At 46.1% G+C, this 17182-nt stretch overlaps 1 protein-coding gene across 1 annotated transcript in view; it reads left to right on the top strand.

Annotated features, from left to right (window-relative positions):
* The window catches only part of LOC144819146 (uncharacterized), a 61926-nt gene extending 49162 nt beyond the window's left edge, over positions 1-12764 (top strand). The window contains exons 4-9 of the mRNA XM_078677126.1: positions 5969-6219; positions 6780-6834; positions 8346-8533; positions 9964-10056; positions 10349-10554; positions 11046-12764. Coding sequence (XP_078533252.1) covers positions 5969-6219; positions 6780-6834; positions 8346-8533; positions 9964-10056; positions 10349-10554; positions 11046-11967 — 1715 coding nt within the window. The 3' untranslated portion in view covers positions 11968-12764. The remainder of the gene's footprint in view (positions 1-5968; positions 6220-6779; positions 6835-8345; positions 8534-9963; positions 10057-10348; positions 10555-11045) is intronic.
* The last annotated feature ends 4418 nt before the right edge of the window (positions 12765-17182 follow it).

Genomic DNA, 17182 nt, shown 5'->3' with positions numbered 1-17182 from the left:
CGTCTGATGAGATACAAATTCGATATATACATATTATTGGCCTACTATATACAATATAACCTTATAACCGCACTTTAACAGTATATTGTACACATTTTATTATTTGATTCACTTTGTTGCTGCTTAAACCTATTGGTATGACCAGAGCCATTTTGTTTCGTTTCTCCATTAGCCAGTACTGTTTCCCTGAAATCACGTGATTAAGCTTTCTGCATGAACCTCCGATGGCTGATTTAGCTGTCTACCCACTCGCTAGTTTGAAGCTCGGAGAAACCCAAGGACACACCTGCCCTTCTTGTGGGGTGCACACATTCTAGCAGATCTCGTTCTAGCGCTCCCCGAGCTACAGATAGAAAGGGAGGCACCTTACTGACCTGCCCCCGGAATAGCTTAGGCCTAGGCTACTAGCAATCAATTGTGCCTTATATGGGTGTTCCTGCTGGCTCACTGACAAGTCGTATCTTTCCTAGTAAGGCGACTTCGTGGGGTGTGTGAAACGTATATATGCCTTGTGTCATTTGTATGTATTCAGTCTCCTCTGCGCACCTCTTAGGGTCGTTTAGACTGAGGCTCCCCTTTCAGGGTTTGTATTTGCTGAATAAACGATTGAACCTTCTCCATTGCCGACTGAATTACTTTGCACGAATAAGGTATATGGGCTATTGGTGAGTATGGTCCATTAGTATAATATTTGGTTCCTTCAGTGTGTCATGTGGGCAGCGGATCTGGTGTGAGCAGGATTAACCTCAGTGACAGACATGTGCCCACCTCAGTGCAGATGATTCTATCTGTTGCTCAGCAGACCCAGACAGGCCGTTGCGGGCACCGGGCAATCCCCCGGTGCGCCGCAAGGGTGGGGGCCGGTTTTGGGCCCTTGGGGGCCGTTTTGTTACAGGGCCGTTTTTGCAGCATAGCTCGCAAAATCGGCCGAAAACTGGCCCCAGCAAAGAGCTCGGTCGCACCCCCAGGGGGCCGGCCGAGCACATTGCCAGGGCCGGTTTTGGTTGTCAATCCGGCCGTGGTTTATGCTCAGGGCTACTCCTTCACATTGATATGTATATTTGTATGATAGAAGGCTGCACCATGACGTGTGTATCAGTAGCTCTTGATTGCAAACAGCTGGCACAGTCCCCCCCCCCTGTCATTCACTGGCATGGTGATGATGCTTTACATGCAGGGTGGATGTATGTATGTAGGTCCCGGAGTATCGTGCTACTCACCGAAAAAGCGCTTCAACGCCTCATCAGGTCTAGTAAGCGCTATATAAATGCAATTACAATACAATACAATATGTAAATGGAATAGTAATGTGTATTTCACACTCTTGGGCATCATGGCAGTATCAGCATGAGTGTCAGTTATGACTAGCAGACCCCAGGCACCCTGAGAGAGCCCCGGCCTAGCTGAGCATTGGAACTCATCCCTGGGAGACTTGTGTTTGAGCAGAACTCTTGCACCGCTGAGCAGCACCACGGGATGGCTGGCACATTGAGCATCATTTGAGCAGTGAGCAGACATCTGCCGCTCTGAGAAAGTCTCCACCTTCCTCAGCATTGGTTTTCCTCACTGGCGGAATCGTACTACTACAAGCATAGGTGACAGAGCTGGGCAGCATCACAGGCATGCTGGCACACTGAGTGAATTATTAGCAACACCTGTGCACTGTTAGCAGACCCCTAGCACCATGACCAGGCCTCTGGTCCTCCGAGAAAGCCTCATCCTATCTGCGCATCAGCGCTCATCCCTGGCAGACTTGTTTTTAATTAGAGCTCCGCACAACTGAGAACCCCCACGGCAGGCTGGGATATTGGGCACCATATTAGTAACACTAAGGGCTCTATAATTGAGAGCACGTTGGAATATTTGAGAAACACTTAGATTTATGTTGGCGGAAGCCTGCCATGTAATGGCAGTGCCCAGACATGTACCAGACTAATTTCTGATAAGAATGTTTTAATGGAGTATTAACTGGCAGAGCATCAGAAATGAGCATTTAAAACTGGTGTCATTTTCCGATGGATTTTCAATGAGTATTTTCCAGTGGACACTTTATATCAGATAGGTTTTGCTTCTCCCTTGGTACCAACAAATTTGCCTGTTGTGTGTCCTGGGTTTGTAAATCATATTTCTGACCCACTTAGTTTTCAACAGTCTTCTGCCAGGGAAACCCTGCCTTCCTCAAAATCATAGTTGTGTGGTAGAGACTTGTACAGCTAGACCCATCACCGGCCATAGACGCAAGGACCAGATCAAGGTGATCTTCAAGTCACTCCATTGGCTCCTGGTCACAGAGAGATCCCAATTTGATAGCCTTAGTCCTGTCCATATATCTGTCCATGGGCGGGCTCCCAGCTATATAACCAAAGTCTCCTGAATAGACATCTGAGATCTGCTAACCAGAAGAGTCCGACCACACGCTCTACAAGTTCCAAGGATGTGGCAGAAGATCCCGACACGTGCAGGGCCTGACGCTCTCAAGGCCTCCTTCTCTCAAGAAACACAAGGCATTGACTTCTAGTTAGAACTGTTGTCCACCACCCGGCCCAACCATCTCTACTATCTCTCTGTTTACCTTTTAACTCAAAGCGCCCTGAGGCAGCATTAATGGGCTATGTATGGCTGCTCAAAACCATAAATAACTGTATTGTCAGTGCTCAGTAATGTGACGTGTTCATGCGTCTACTGACCAGTTGTACCCCTTGTTAGAGTGGGGGGGGTGTTGAGGTACAGCAGCCCCTGCTCTGAAGTCTCGGATATCAATGAACATCCCAGACTGTCTCTTTAGACCGAGGTGCTGTCACTTGTGGCTCCAGGTCCTTCGCAGACCTGTGGAACCAGCTCTGTGGGAGAGACAGGGAGGAGCTGGTATGATGAAACGTGCCCTATAGAAGGCCACCCCAAATAGGTGTTTATTGTTTGTAACTTCCGGGATTTCCTAACTTCGGAAACAGACGCAGTGAGTGGAGCTCTCTGCAGGTGAAGGGGGGGGGGGATACTTGAAGAGAACGCCCGCCTCCGGCGCCCCCAAAAGTGATGGAACTTCCTGTTCAGATTTTTAAGATTATTATAGGGAATTAAAGTTGAATCTTCATCTCCCAGTCTGTTCCCCTTCCTTTTCAGAGATATGACATCATAGGTTTCGAATGATAAATTATTTATTTTACTGTTTAAAATACATTATTAAGAATACATTCCAACCATGGAACGTAAAGAGGACATATCGTTTTTTTAGTTATTTCTTATAAAAATGATGTATGATGCCCTTAAATTATGAGAGCGAGGTATGAGAGAATTATTTAAAGTGGTTTCGAATGCCTGAATGTAACTGTTCTTTTGTAAACAAAAATCGCCGCTATATTTTTAGAGAGATGCTTAGAATTGTAGTCACAGAGTCACATAGACAGAGATAAAGAAATGCGTACAAACACATACGCACACACGTAGAGAAATGACAATTTTAAATAGGGCATTCGCATGAACTATTTACTATGTTGTATTCAAATGTGTGAATGTAAATATTTTATTGTGAATACAAATGGTTGTTTCATAAATACATACATGCGCAGCTGTATAGGCATACAGAGATAGATACAGATGCGCCTTGAGACCCTCGCCGGTGAGTTCCCGCGCTTTATGAATCCCTTGATTGATATGCTCGCGCACAAGCACTCTTAATATCACTATCACTAGTATGATCTCAGTTCATCCTCCATTTTAGGAAGCTAGGTGGCGGCGACACGTACACTGTGGATCAGCCAGGGGTGTCTTCCTTGGAATTCCCACGGGCCCCTCTCTCTTTGGTCTTTTCTATGGTACTTTAGGAATTTCCCAGATGTCTCCCTGGTCTTTCCCAGAGGATGACCCCTGGCGCTGGTTACACCTCGCTCGCCCCTTTTAGTGACGTCACTCTCCACAGGGCTCGATCTCACGCGCCTCTTCAGGGTATATAACCTCTGTCAGGAGAGAGACACATCAGCCAGGGGATGAGGTCAAATGGGAAAACAGCAGCTCCTACCTGGGGGTGACTCTGGACTCTAAACTCAGCTGGAGAAACCACATAGAGAAGACCTGCCAGAAAGCAGCATCCAAACTGGCTGCATTATACCCACTCCTGAAGTCTAAGTCGATGCCCATGCAGAGCAAGGTGCGAGTAATCACCGCAATAATCCGACCAACTATGACATACGCTTCACCAGTTTGGAGTGGCTGCCGCCCACAGCTGCGGAAGGACCTACAAATACTTCAGAGCAAGGCCTTACGGATTGCAGCAGGTGCTCCCATGTTCACACGAACAGCAGACCTCCACAGAGACCTAGGCATCGAGATGCTGGACGACCATCTCCTCAAACTCAACAGGACATTCTACAAAGGACTGGATCAAAAAGAAAACCCACTGATCCGGAAACTTGCAGATATCGCTACAAACCCATTTGACCGCTATCCGCGTCCCATTGAAGCGCTAACCTTGCGAAGCTGAAACAGCAACGCAGCATCCAAAAACTCATTACTGCCTGAAGGCAAACGCCGGCAGATACGCAAAACTCACCGCTGCCCTGATGGCATAACAGCCTCGGCAAGCACCTAAAACCCGCTCACTGCCGGCTGGCATTAGCCGCGGCAGGCACCCAAACCTCAACACTAACAGAAGGATCTACACGGACAAAGACGAGACTCTCGAAGGAAACATGCTGACAATTCTGCAAACACTACTGACCGCTACCCGCGGCCCATCACTGAGCTGACCATGTGATGCAACCTCAACTGTGACAAAGCGTCACACACCAATAAGACAACCTAAACAGCGACTACAAAATTCCAAACGAATATGGAGTAATGAGGCTATTGCCTCGGTATCCAAAAACTCACCACTGTCAGAAGGTATCTGACAGGAGAAGACAAGAAACAGACACATCAGCCAACACCAGAAGCTCACCTGCCCTCAGCACCGGAGAGAGCGAGGCAGAGCGAACCACTGTCCCAGGACAGAGACAAAAGACACCCCTCTCAGGTCGACGGAGATAGAAAGACAGAGACTGCTCGCAGAGACGGGAAACTCCTCTCAGGACAGAGGCAGACACTAGTGGAGAGAATGCTTCAATGCGCCTTCCAGGTGAGCCCCCGCTACAGGCATCAGGTTTTGGCAGCTTTGATGGCTGGATTTGTATATTTTTTGTCTGCTTGGGATGTATAATTTATTTCCCTTCTCCACTTAGGTTGGTTGAAAGCATTTCTCTCGACCTCGCTATTCATATATTGTTTTTTACAGAGAGATATCTTTTAAAATACAACAGAAGGTGCATTCCGTTGTTAGATAATGTATGTGGCTATATTATTGCCTTCATTTGTTTCTTCGTTTTTTTCATCTTGGCTTTCTCATGCTTTTTATGTATTTTTTACATTCTCATATTTTTTAATAAGTATTTGTTTGGTTTCTCAATATATGTTTGTGAATAAAATGAGAGCCCCTTTTATTCTTACCTTGCCACGTGTTTTAATATTGCCAGTTCTGAGACCATTCGCTATGTGTTCTGTGATGTTCATAATACGGACGTCTCTGTCTTCCGTGAACATTGCAGAAGCATTCTGGGTAGTTAAGGTCTGTTATAAGATGTTCGCCAATAGAGGCATAATCCTCAGAAATACGACAGTAATATTTAAAACGTCTTCGGGTTTTGCTGAAATTCTGTTGTTTGTAGCGCTGTTGCTGTTAAGCACAGCCTAGGAAGCATACACAGCAGCAGATTGCACTAAAAGGAGTTTGGGCCTTTATTGTAAGTATTTGTTTCTCAAAGTAGGTGTAATAATGCACAGCGTACACAACGTAAATAGAGTTCAACAATAGCCAGAGGTTTTCGAGGCATCCCTGAAGGGGAATTTTCGAAACAACAATTTATTTTAGCCGATCTGAAAACTGTACTCATATAAATATGGTGTCCCAGATCACATGCATGTGCCACTTGATACATAGTGCCTTGGAGGTGCACTGTGGCCCAAGAGGCATTGCCTTTCTTGCATCTACGGGAGGAGCAAAATAAAGAGTTTCACACTGTGCCAGCTGATATCATGCTTCACACTGCTTCTCTGCCAACATCCAATCAGAATGCTTGCACCAGAACAGAGACCCCTGTTGAATGTGATAGGGCGCTGGCATCATGCGACAGCCTGCTGGCATCACAGGCCAAAAGATTGGCATCACCCTTTATAGTGCTGCGATCAGATGTATGCCAACGTAAGGTGCTGGCATAATACGCCAGCATGTTTCCTATAATGTCAGGGTATGTTCATCATATGTCAGTGCGCTGACTTCATATGCCAAGGTGCTGGCGTAATTTATCAGAGTCCTACCATCATACGTGTTGCCAGGTGCAGGCATCATATGTTAGGATGGAGCCTTTCATACCTGTGTGCTGCTCTGTTGTTGGGCCAGTCCTGCAGCTCATATGGCTGTTTATACTCCATGCTCTACCTGCTGATATGTCAGTCAATGTGCCATGCTGGGGCAGCTCATGTTCCAACCTTGAATTGCTAAATGCCAGGCTGAGACTGCTCACGTGCCAGGCAGCAGTCACTCGCGTGCCAGGCTTGAACTGCAGTTTGACAGATTGCCCTTGCTAGCTGTGAACACCCTCAGATCTCTCCTCTGGTATTCCCCCTTCTCTGTCCTCTTCCCCTTCTCGACTCTGTTACCTTGTGTTCCACTCTTTTAGCCCTGTCCACTCCCTTCCATGTTCTTATACAATGAAACAACTCGGCTAATATTGCTTTCTCCCTTCTTCCAGAAACCACACGCCATCCTCAGACTGTCCAGGCAGGTGCACACAGCGGCGGTGGAAGGTAAGTGTGTACTCACTGCCAGGGGCGGCTGGTGACATTTTACAGTGGTGGGGCGCAAACTGATTTTCAAGTGCGGGCCCCAGGCCACTCAGGCCGGCGGCGACCCCCCCCACCCACCCACATACACAACACTCAAAGAAATGAAATGTATTCACACACGCATACACACAAACACATCCATTCACAACACTCTCCACCAAACATTCATGCATACACGCACGCTCGCACCAAACACTTTAAAATAAAAGAAAAACACACACTCTTACCTTGCTGCCGGTCCCAATCCGCGCCACCTCTGGGCTCTGCTCCCCACAGGTCACAGGCTCACAGCGCCCCTGGCCAATCCTGGCGCCAGGGGCACAGGTACCCTCTCGCCCGCAGCACGCCCATTAGGGCTCCTGATGGGCATGCGCAACGCCGCAAAAACACAAGTGCGCATGCGTGGGCAAAAATTCACCCTCCGTCCCCACGCATGCGTACTTGTATGTAAATGTATTTGAGCTTGTAAAGCGCACTGCTACCCGTCCGTAGGTTTCCTGGCGCTGTATAACTCTGGGGAACCCGTCCTGGCTTTCCCTGTGGGATGTTCCCTGCTGGGAGTCCCCAAGGTGGAGCCAGGCATCCCCGGAATTGATGGGGCCGTTGTGGAGATTAGGCAAGCTAATGCCCAGAGTTGCCGAGTGGAACCCCTGATTAGAGTAAGCACCGAAGCGAGAATTATCGAGTCCGCTGACCCAAGTCCACGACCCTGCCGCGTCGGGAATTGAACCCTGGTCCCGGGCCAACTTCTGCTCCCGGGTCTGCCACCTCTAACCAGTGAGCCACACTACTACACCTAACCAGTGAGCCACACTACTACACACTTCTTGTGTTGCCGCCTGTACAATGTCAATCAATCAACATGACGCCCGCCCGGCGGTCTGACGTCATGTTGATTCATTGACATGATTGTCATGAGGGAGCTGCGGGCGGCGTCGGGCAGGGGGGGCTATGCCCCCACGCCCCAATGGACGAACCGCGCCTGCTCACTGCCACTGGTCTGAGGTCACGCTGTATTTTTTGTACGCAGTTAATGGCTCTGGTGTCCCCTCCCCTGGTCTGAGACTACTCGCTATATCTTGGTCCCAGTTGCTAGTTCTGGAGTCACTCTCCCTGCTCTGATGCAGCTATGGATACCCTAGGCACAGTTACTGGTTCTGGAGTCACTCTCCCTGCTCTGATGCCCCTCAGTATAGCCTGGGCCCACTTACTGGTTCTGATGCCACTCTTGATGGGCCTGGATTGCTCTGGGCCCAGGTACAGGTTCTGGTGTCACTCACCCTGACTTGGGTTCCTTATGCCATGGTTCCAGTTACTGGTTTGAGTCTGCTGTCAGTGTAGAACTTCAAAAGTCCTGGGTAGTGATTGTCCCATAAAAACAACATCTGGTTTTGGTCTGAATCATCTGGATTTGTGCCTGATGCCAGCCCAGAATGCTTGTAGTTCTGATCCTGTCTCTTCTCTTCATTCAGTGCTGGAGGGGAGCCCTCTGGAGAAGGCGGTCACTAGCAGCTTTGCTTCATTCATACATGGAGTTCAGACAGATCACCTGTCCCAAACTGTGCGGCACCGAAGCAAGCGTATGATCCTGGACAGCATCGGCGTTGGACTGGTGGGAAGCACGACCCATGTGTTCAACATCGCCCTGGGATACTGCCAAGTAAGAGGAGGCATTGAACACACTAAGCATTACACTCTGCAAAATACAACAATTAAAAACCCTATTTAGTCTCAGAGTGTGACTGTATTTTTGCAATCCTTCCATGTAAAAAGTTACAAGCACCACAGCATGGAACACATCAAAGAACACCAATGTAAAATCCATCCATTAAAGGCCTCTAGTCCAGCAGTCTCCACCATCTCCCTTTGATCCAGCCTGACACATGGGCCAAAGCAAGCACATCATTCGCCACTCAGCAATTAAAAACCTACTAGGCCATAAAGTCCTTGTGATCCTATGAGTTAAAAGCCGACAGGGTCCAAGCTAAAAAGTAGGGGTGGGGGGAATTTGCAGAGTCGCGCTATGGAAAGCTCTGTGAACGCTAAAAATCTCCACGAGCAAGCAGAAATTCAGCGAACACGCAGAATTGCTTGTTTCACACATTCGCAATGCTTTTTTCCTGTTCGTGAACGCTGTTTGCATGCTCGGGGGGAAATATCTTGCAAACAGGCATTTTGAAAGTGCGAACAAGCTAAAAATTCCACAAAGCCGCGGATTGCAGAATTTTTGGCAATTTGCCGTTCTCAGGGAATGCAAAATTACCCAAATTCCGGAAGCGGAACAGAATTTACCGCCCAGGCCTACCAAAAAAGCACACCAAGGACTACACGTGCATTACAACCCTGTACATCAGCAGAGTGCACCATCACCCAGGAGTCATGCCAGTTAAGGTGAATGTGGTAGCAAAATGAACAGCACATCTTGTAACACACAAGCATTAAAACACCCTGCAATGACTCAAAAAATTAGCATGGCCTTGAGCGACTCAAAGAGAAAAGGAGACATTGACTTAAAACAACATCTCATGATGCAAACCATCCCTTGATCAAACCCCCTTTGAGACATTAGTTGTTCAGTATCACCATGAGATTTTACCAGGTTATTATCCAAATCTTGGATCTAACCAAGCAACACACCATGAACCCCTCACCCATTAAATAACTCTCTAGAATGACAGCAGGACCATCTACCCAGAATCATAGGTAAGAAGAGAGACAGACAAAGTCACAAAAGTCACCTTGCTTTACTCATCCACCATGAAAAATCCACCCACTAATCAAACCTCAGGCTGCCTTCAGATTTTAAGCAGTTCATACAGTGAGACACTAGCAGGACTGTGAGCATGGACTATGGTACCCAAATAAACATTGGGACCTCTGATCCCCTGTACGACCGTCCTTCAGAAACACTACATCTACTCACTGAGACTCCATACCTGCTCCTGCATTTCTTCTAACAGGCACCACCACATAGGTTGAATCATCCTCGGTATAGAGTTGAGTAATCCACATCCCCTCAAGCTCAGTTGTTCCTCCACTAGGTGTCTAGGTACACTGTCCATTTCTAACTTTTAATTCTGTCTCTCACAGGACATGTACTCCTTGTCTGCCACCAGCTCTGTGTATGGAAGGAAAGGATTGAGGCTCCCACCTACGCTGGCTGCATATGTCAATGGAGTAGCGGTAAGGATTTTGAAAGCTATCACTTTATCCATCAATCACAGACTAAGAGCGATGAGTTTGTGAGAAATTTAGTTAAATGTTGTCTCCGCCAATGTTAAATCTTGTCTGTTTCCACTCCTGTAAAGAGTCTGTATTGGGCAATGGCACAGTCACTAAACAAAATATTAGAATATGGATCCTACACTTCTGTAAATTGTGTCCATAGGTTGATGACACTATTGCTCTGCTTATCTTCACTTCCTGACACACCCATCTCTAGGTACCTACTAATCCTCTACTACTCTTTTAACAGAGTCACTCCATGGACTTCGATGACACTTGGCATCCTGCCACTCACCCGTCAGGTGCTGTGCTGCCCGCTCTAATGGCTGCCTCCCAGATGTTGCCTGTGGGCTTCCGACCCAGCGGCTCAGACTTTCTGTTGGCATTCAATGTTGGCATCGAGGTGCAAGGAAGACTCATGCGTTTCTCCAATGAAGCCAGCAATATCCCTAAAAGGTTTGTATGATGCCCACAAAAAGGCAGAAATATCCTATGGCCAACACACGATGCCCACAGGGGGCGCCAGTGTCTCCAGAGCATGGCTAAGATGCTGAAAGAGAATAGAAATATTCCATGTGTCATATGTGAGATCCATAGAGAGAGAGAATGTTATGTTGTGTGCCTGATGGAGGCAAAGAGCAGAAATATCCGCAAGAGGAATCTAACGCAAACAAAATTATGCATGTGGATAGCACACAATATAATGTAAACATGGTAACATTTATTTTTCCGTTCACTGTAACTAGATTATTTGTTTGTGTCAAATGCTTGATTAGTTCCTAGCATTTTTTTCTACGTTTCCTCGTACTGCATGATAGCATTAATGTATGACATGCTTTAAGTAATTTACCATAATTTACACTTATTGTTAGCTTTGCCCCTCTTCTAAACCTATTTTGGCATGATCACTATTCCATGTCTGACACAGTTCTTTGTATTTCCTTCAGGTTCCATCCGCCTTCTGTTGTTGGCACCATGGGCAGCGCTGCTGCTACAGCAAAACTCCTTTCACTGAATGCAAAACAATGTGCCCAGGCTTTGGCGATCGCTGCCTCTCTTGCGGGGGCACCTATGGCCAATGCTGCAACTCTTGCCAAGCCTCTCCATATTGGCAATGCGACCCGCTTTGGGATGGAAGCAGCACTTCTAGCTGCCCGTGGGATGGAAGCCAACCCACTTATCTTGGACGATGTGCCAGGCTGCTCAGGGTTCAGTGCTTTCTATGGTGACTACCAGCCCTCGTCCCTGGCAATGCCAGATCAAGATTACAGCTTTCTCTTGGAGACGCAAGACATTGCCTTCAAGAGGTTTCCAGCTCACTTGGGCATGCACTGGGTTGCAGACGCTGCCATCTCAGTCAGAAACCGAGTCACCAATATAACGGGCTCCTTTAACCCTGCTTCCATCCGCGCTGTTCTTCTGAGGGTCCCAGTCTCCAAGTATATCAACAGGCCCTTCCCAGAGTCTGAGCACGAGGCGCGACACTCCTTCCAGTTCAACGCCTGCACAGCTCTCCTGGATGGCGAGGTGGGCATCTCTTCCTTCAGTGAGGACAGCATAAGGAGACCAGATCTGATCAATCTATTGAAGAAGGTGGTGGTGGAGCACCCTGAAGACAATGTTGCCAACTTTGACAAGATGTACGGAGAAGTAGTGCTGCTCCTGGAGAGCGGAGAGATCGTGACTGGCAGATGTGACACCTTCTACGGACACTGGAGGAAGCCCCTCAGCCAAGAATCCCTCCATGAGAAGTTCCTCTCCAATGCTACCCATGTGCTCCACCAGGACCAGGCACAAGCAATTATTGAGGTGGTGAAGGAGATAGAAAGCCTTACAGACTGTTCACAACTGGCATCTTCCCTGCAGTAAACATGTTCAATCAAAATTCATTCCTCTCACAAAGTGGGAGTAAAACTTTAAATGAAATACAGGTGCAATTATCTTTGCATTAACTAGCTTTACACAAGATTGAAAATCTACTCAGGGAGAGGGACATTACCAATTCATTCTATAAAACGACGAGAGTCAATTATGTCCTCTCCTTTCATGAAAGGTGATGTTATTTCTCACAGTACAGCGAGGTCCCCTTTTAACCCAATACCAATACAGATGCATCTGGCTGGCCAGAAGCAATATGCTTACGTTTCCTAGTAACTCATCAGTACTTTGTAAGGACTGTAAAATGCAATTTGTATTTATTGTTATTTATTATTTGTTAATTTATTGTTTAAAAAAATGTGACCTCATCTCACAGAAATACCATTTCTTTTTCCAACTAAGTGATTCTCCCCTAGTGGCCAAAGATAGGACGAGCTGGAACTTCAATATTGGTCTAATACTGAATTCTCCCTGTGCAGCGCTCTCTTACATGTACTTTTCTAAAAACACAGGACAAAATAGGTCACTGCAAGGACTTTCTATTACAATCTCTCATATTCGTCAGTGAAACGTATTTGCGCTTTCTGTGGTTATTTCATTTTGAATAAAGTCTCTGAATTTATTGTACAGTGATTGTAATTTTTGATGTGTAAAGCTGCTAACATTTTAGATGCTACCTTACAGGATGGCCACGGCTTGGTGACAGGTAGACTTGATTCTCTCACACACAGACCTTACATATGAAACTCTCCTTTTCAGCTGTTGCTCAACATGTTGACCTTCCTACTAGTGTTTCACAACATTCCCTGTTTATAGAAACTTCCCTTGCATGCGCAACTACTCTTATAACAGCCGGAATATATGTATCTGAACAAGTACCAAAGATTGATCCAATCATGGCACACATTTTAAATGTCAACATTTTACGGCTGTTGCCATACAGTTTGCACCACTGTGGAATTTCTAAATCGCCAGTGCTCACAAACTGGTGCCATGTGTGCTGGAAAGTGGAGCATATTGTTAATCAAACGTGGAAAGTACACAGAAAATCAGACATTTTGCCAACCTATTCTGTGAGCCAATCTACTCAATCAAACTTACTGACCAATATTTAGAATCGCATATAGTAAACCTACTGATGATAAAGAGAGGTGGGAAGTGTGGCTTTTTGATCCTCTCCTACATGCATTCGTGATTGGATTGCCCTTTGTGCTGTATGCAATCTCATATCTCTATTGAGCTTTGTCGGGAAAATATAGACACAGTTTGCATGCTAAACTGAATGTGATTCTAGTCAGACAAACATTAGTCCTCATGTATGCGGATGATTTGTTAATTTATTTCTAATAAGTCAGCATCTCTAATACAACTTTACCTTAAGAAGCATAAAATCCTGGGTATTTAATTTACAGGTTGAGAAATTTGGAGATGAGTATTCTTTGGTGTTTCAGTTCATTGTGAATCTACTCACAATTATTGGAGAGCTTCTCAAGCTTTGTATTAAATACTTTAGTATTAAAATATGTTGATATTTGATATGGACTGATTATGGGACTATATACTTACTGCCTCCTATAACAAATGTTTGTTGTTTGTATTCTTCAGGCCATGTGTTTGCCACTGAATTTCTTTAACTGTCTTTGCCTGTGATTGTTACAGTTTAAAATTGTAGCTTTAACCTGCCCATGATTGCATAATTTATCACATTTTTTTTATTTAAACTTGTGGTTTTTCCTGCCCGTGACTGTTTCCATTTAACCTGTTGAATTGTGGGATTTGCAGTCCAAACTCTGTCGTTTTTTGCTTTCATTCCCCGTGACTATCAGTTTTTCCCTCCAAATTTCTCCTTTGCTCTGTGCTAAGATATGTATGTTAAGCAGTGCACCCCCAGCCCACCATTTTGTGTTAACAAGTCAGTGAAACCAGCCCTCCTCCCCAGCAACAGGGATATTCTACAACAGAGGGTGCTCTAAAACAGCAGTAATCTGCTGTGAGCTGTTTAAACTGCGTGTTTTGGCCAGGAGAGGTAGTAAAGTTTTATTCAAACATTATTGTTAGAGGACAAGTTTGTTAGGCCCTTACCTGCAGTCCAAAGTGTAGGTTGAGACTGTCTGTCTCCTAGGAGATTTCTGAATAGAGCAGCAGCTTCTAACTCCCTGGCCAGCAAACCTTGTCTGAGGTAGCTGGGACCTTTTATAGTCTGCTATTGTTTGGTACATGTGTACACTGTTTGGTGTTTCTATTGGATTAGGGTTAGTGTCCTCCCTCATTGGTTGGGTATTTGAGGGTTTTGATTAGTTTCTGGGTCTGTGATTCAATCAATGTAGGGCTGGGACTAGGGCTAGGGTTAGGATTTCTATTGGCGGTAGGGACTAGGGCTACCTCTGATATTGGTTGTTGGGACTAGGGTGGGACTAGGGCTAGGGTTAGGCCTTTAATTGGAAGTAGCGATTAAAGGCTTCTGGTGTGATTGGTTGCTGGACTTGGGTTGGGTCTACTGGTAGGGCTAGGGCCTCTATTGGACGTACAGATCAGGGTTTTTGAAACTGATTGGCGCTTGGACTGGGGTAAGATTGGCTTCAAGGTCCTGGTCTCCTACTGGTTCTAGATTTTAGGGGAAGTGTTGTGATTGGATGGTGTTAGGGCTAGGGTTCTCATTGGCTGAAGGGGTCACCTGTTTACTAGGGCTATAAAAGCCCAGGCTTAGGGTGTCTCAGCTAGGGGTGGGCGGAAATTGCGTAATTGCGTTAAGGAAATCTCCGCGAAAAAGTAAAAAATCTCCACGAACACGCAGAAATTCCGTGAACATGCGGAATTGCTTGTTCGCAATGCTTTTTTCCTGTTCGCATGCTCAAGGGGAAATATCTCGCAAACACGCATTTTGAGAACGCCAACAAGCAAAAAATTGCGCGAAGTCGCAGAACCCAGAATTTTGGGCAATTTCGCATTCTCCGTGGAACGCTAAATTACCAAAATTCTGCAAATTCCGTGAGCGGAACGGAATTTAACGCCCAGGCCTAGTCTCAGCCCAGGCATAGATGCTAAGGGCAGAGTGGACAAGGGCAGTTGCCTGTTTGAGCCTGTTCGAGACTGCTTGGGACCAGAGCCAGAAATGCTGCCCATGTTCCCATTCAGTGACACCCACCCCACACCATCCACATCCACATCCACAAACATAGAAATACACTCACACCAAATGTACACCACACACAACCCTATGCACAAATCAATGTACCAGCACACACTACAAACCAACCAAACGACATCTATACACCCTTCTATGATAACTACCACACATACCCACCGGCCTCTCATCATTTGTCCAAATAATACCGTCCTCTTCCCTCTACCATAATAACACTAACGCACAACACATACAATGCACACCACCACACTTTTCAACTCTTGCAACAAACCAGTCTAAGACAGACACTCTTACCTCTACTTCCTTCCCTCCTACACACAATATACACTCTACTCATAAACACAAACCACCCCCTCTACCTTACAGCCTCCGCTCACAAACGATACTATACAACCAAATCTATTGCAACAAATACACTAGCACCCTTTTCACTACTCCTCAAAACAAAACATATTAAGCACACCAGCACAACAAGATCTTCAAAGCACAACACCTCATAATACTTACCATCACAAAATACAAACATACACCCATCTTTCAAACCACACAAAGGAACAAACTCCAATGCAAAGCGTTCTCCGTTCCACCACACTTAACACAGATAGAGCAACACCGCAGCTCTCTTCTAACCACCTTTCATCCATTGGACAATTTAGAGCCTTCCTACATGACTCACATGCTGCACCACGAACCCTTAACTCATAGACCTTCTGCCTTAAACACATGCAAACAATATAAGCAATGTGGCACACCTCACAACTTCACTTCCCCATGTCTACTGCACAACAATGTTACACCACGAGAACAACACAGCACACCAAATCTCTGTCAAACACCATCTCCCACACATGCATACATTTAACTGATTTCAATCTTTATTTCGGCCAATTTGACCATCAAAGATATGCAGTAAAAACACATATAGTACAATATAAAACCATCGGAAATGTACAAAAAAAGGCCATATATTAAAATTCATATTCTTATAGTTGAGTGGTCAACTGCGACTTTAGAATACGGGTGCGTGTATGCCAGACATTTGTAAGGAATTTGGCTAGTGCAAACACCGTTGGTCCCGAGACGTCAGTTTTTAAAATTCTATACATTGGGAGGTATTCCCTACAACCAAAGTTTCTAATAAGTGGTAAAAGCCAATATTTCCTAGCGGCTTTGTAAGTTGGACAAAACAAGACCACATGTAGGTCGCTTTCCTCAGCACAGGTGCATGCCGGACATTGCTTGGTAGAGGGCGGTGTTGACCAGGAGCTAGTGTATAACCGCAAAGGCAGTGTGCCATATCTCCATTGGAGAAATAGCTTCCTGGCCAACACAGGAGTCATCCCGTCCAGGACCCTCTCCAGCCTGTAGGAATCCTTGCATTGTGTAAATACAGATGTTAATGACCCCTCGCCCTGACGATCTAAAACCATAGCCAGTTTCTGCTCATAATAAGCATTGGCCAAGACTCTTCGTGGGATCCTAAGTGACGCATTAGCTGGATCAGACCATAGGTCCGGGAACCCCATTCTCATACAGGACTTTTTTATATATTTTATCCAGGGAATCTGTAGGGCTTTGGGGTGGGTTAGAAACTCCCTCAGTTCTGCCCTGTAGGTAAAGAGTTCCTCACTGCTCCATAACCTTCGCCAGAAGGCTATGGGTCTGAGGCCCAATTCGTCTGCTATGGGTCTCAGGCCCAAGTCCATCCTCAGAGGGAGGAGCGGTGTACTAGACCGGAGTGCAACTATCTGCCTAATAAATTTGTTCTCTGTTATAGACAAATTGTGGGCAGATGTATGGCCCCACAGTTCCGCCCCATATGTGATGGCACCCCTGGCCTGTGCCTTATAAATCTGGATAACCGGCCCCAGTGGTCGATATGTGGAACTTTTCATCATCCTTACGATGCCACCTGTGGTCTGCACTAATTTGAGGTTTGCCCTAGTCTGGTGTGTTCCCCAGGACATGGTTTCATTTAGCGTTACACCCAGATATTCAAAGGTGGAGACTCTCTCTAAACGTGATGATCCCAGCAGGGGGTTCGGTCGCGATCTTTGGGTT

Source organism: Lissotriton helveticus, chromosome 2_1, assembly GCF_964261635.1.
Source record: "Lissotriton helveticus chromosome 2_1, aLisHel1.1, whole genome shotgun sequence".
Taxonomy (NCBI): domain Eukaryota; kingdom Metazoa; phylum Chordata; class Amphibia; order Caudata; family Salamandridae; genus Lissotriton; species Lissotriton helveticus.
This window is presented reverse-complemented; position numbering and strand designations above follow the sequence as displayed.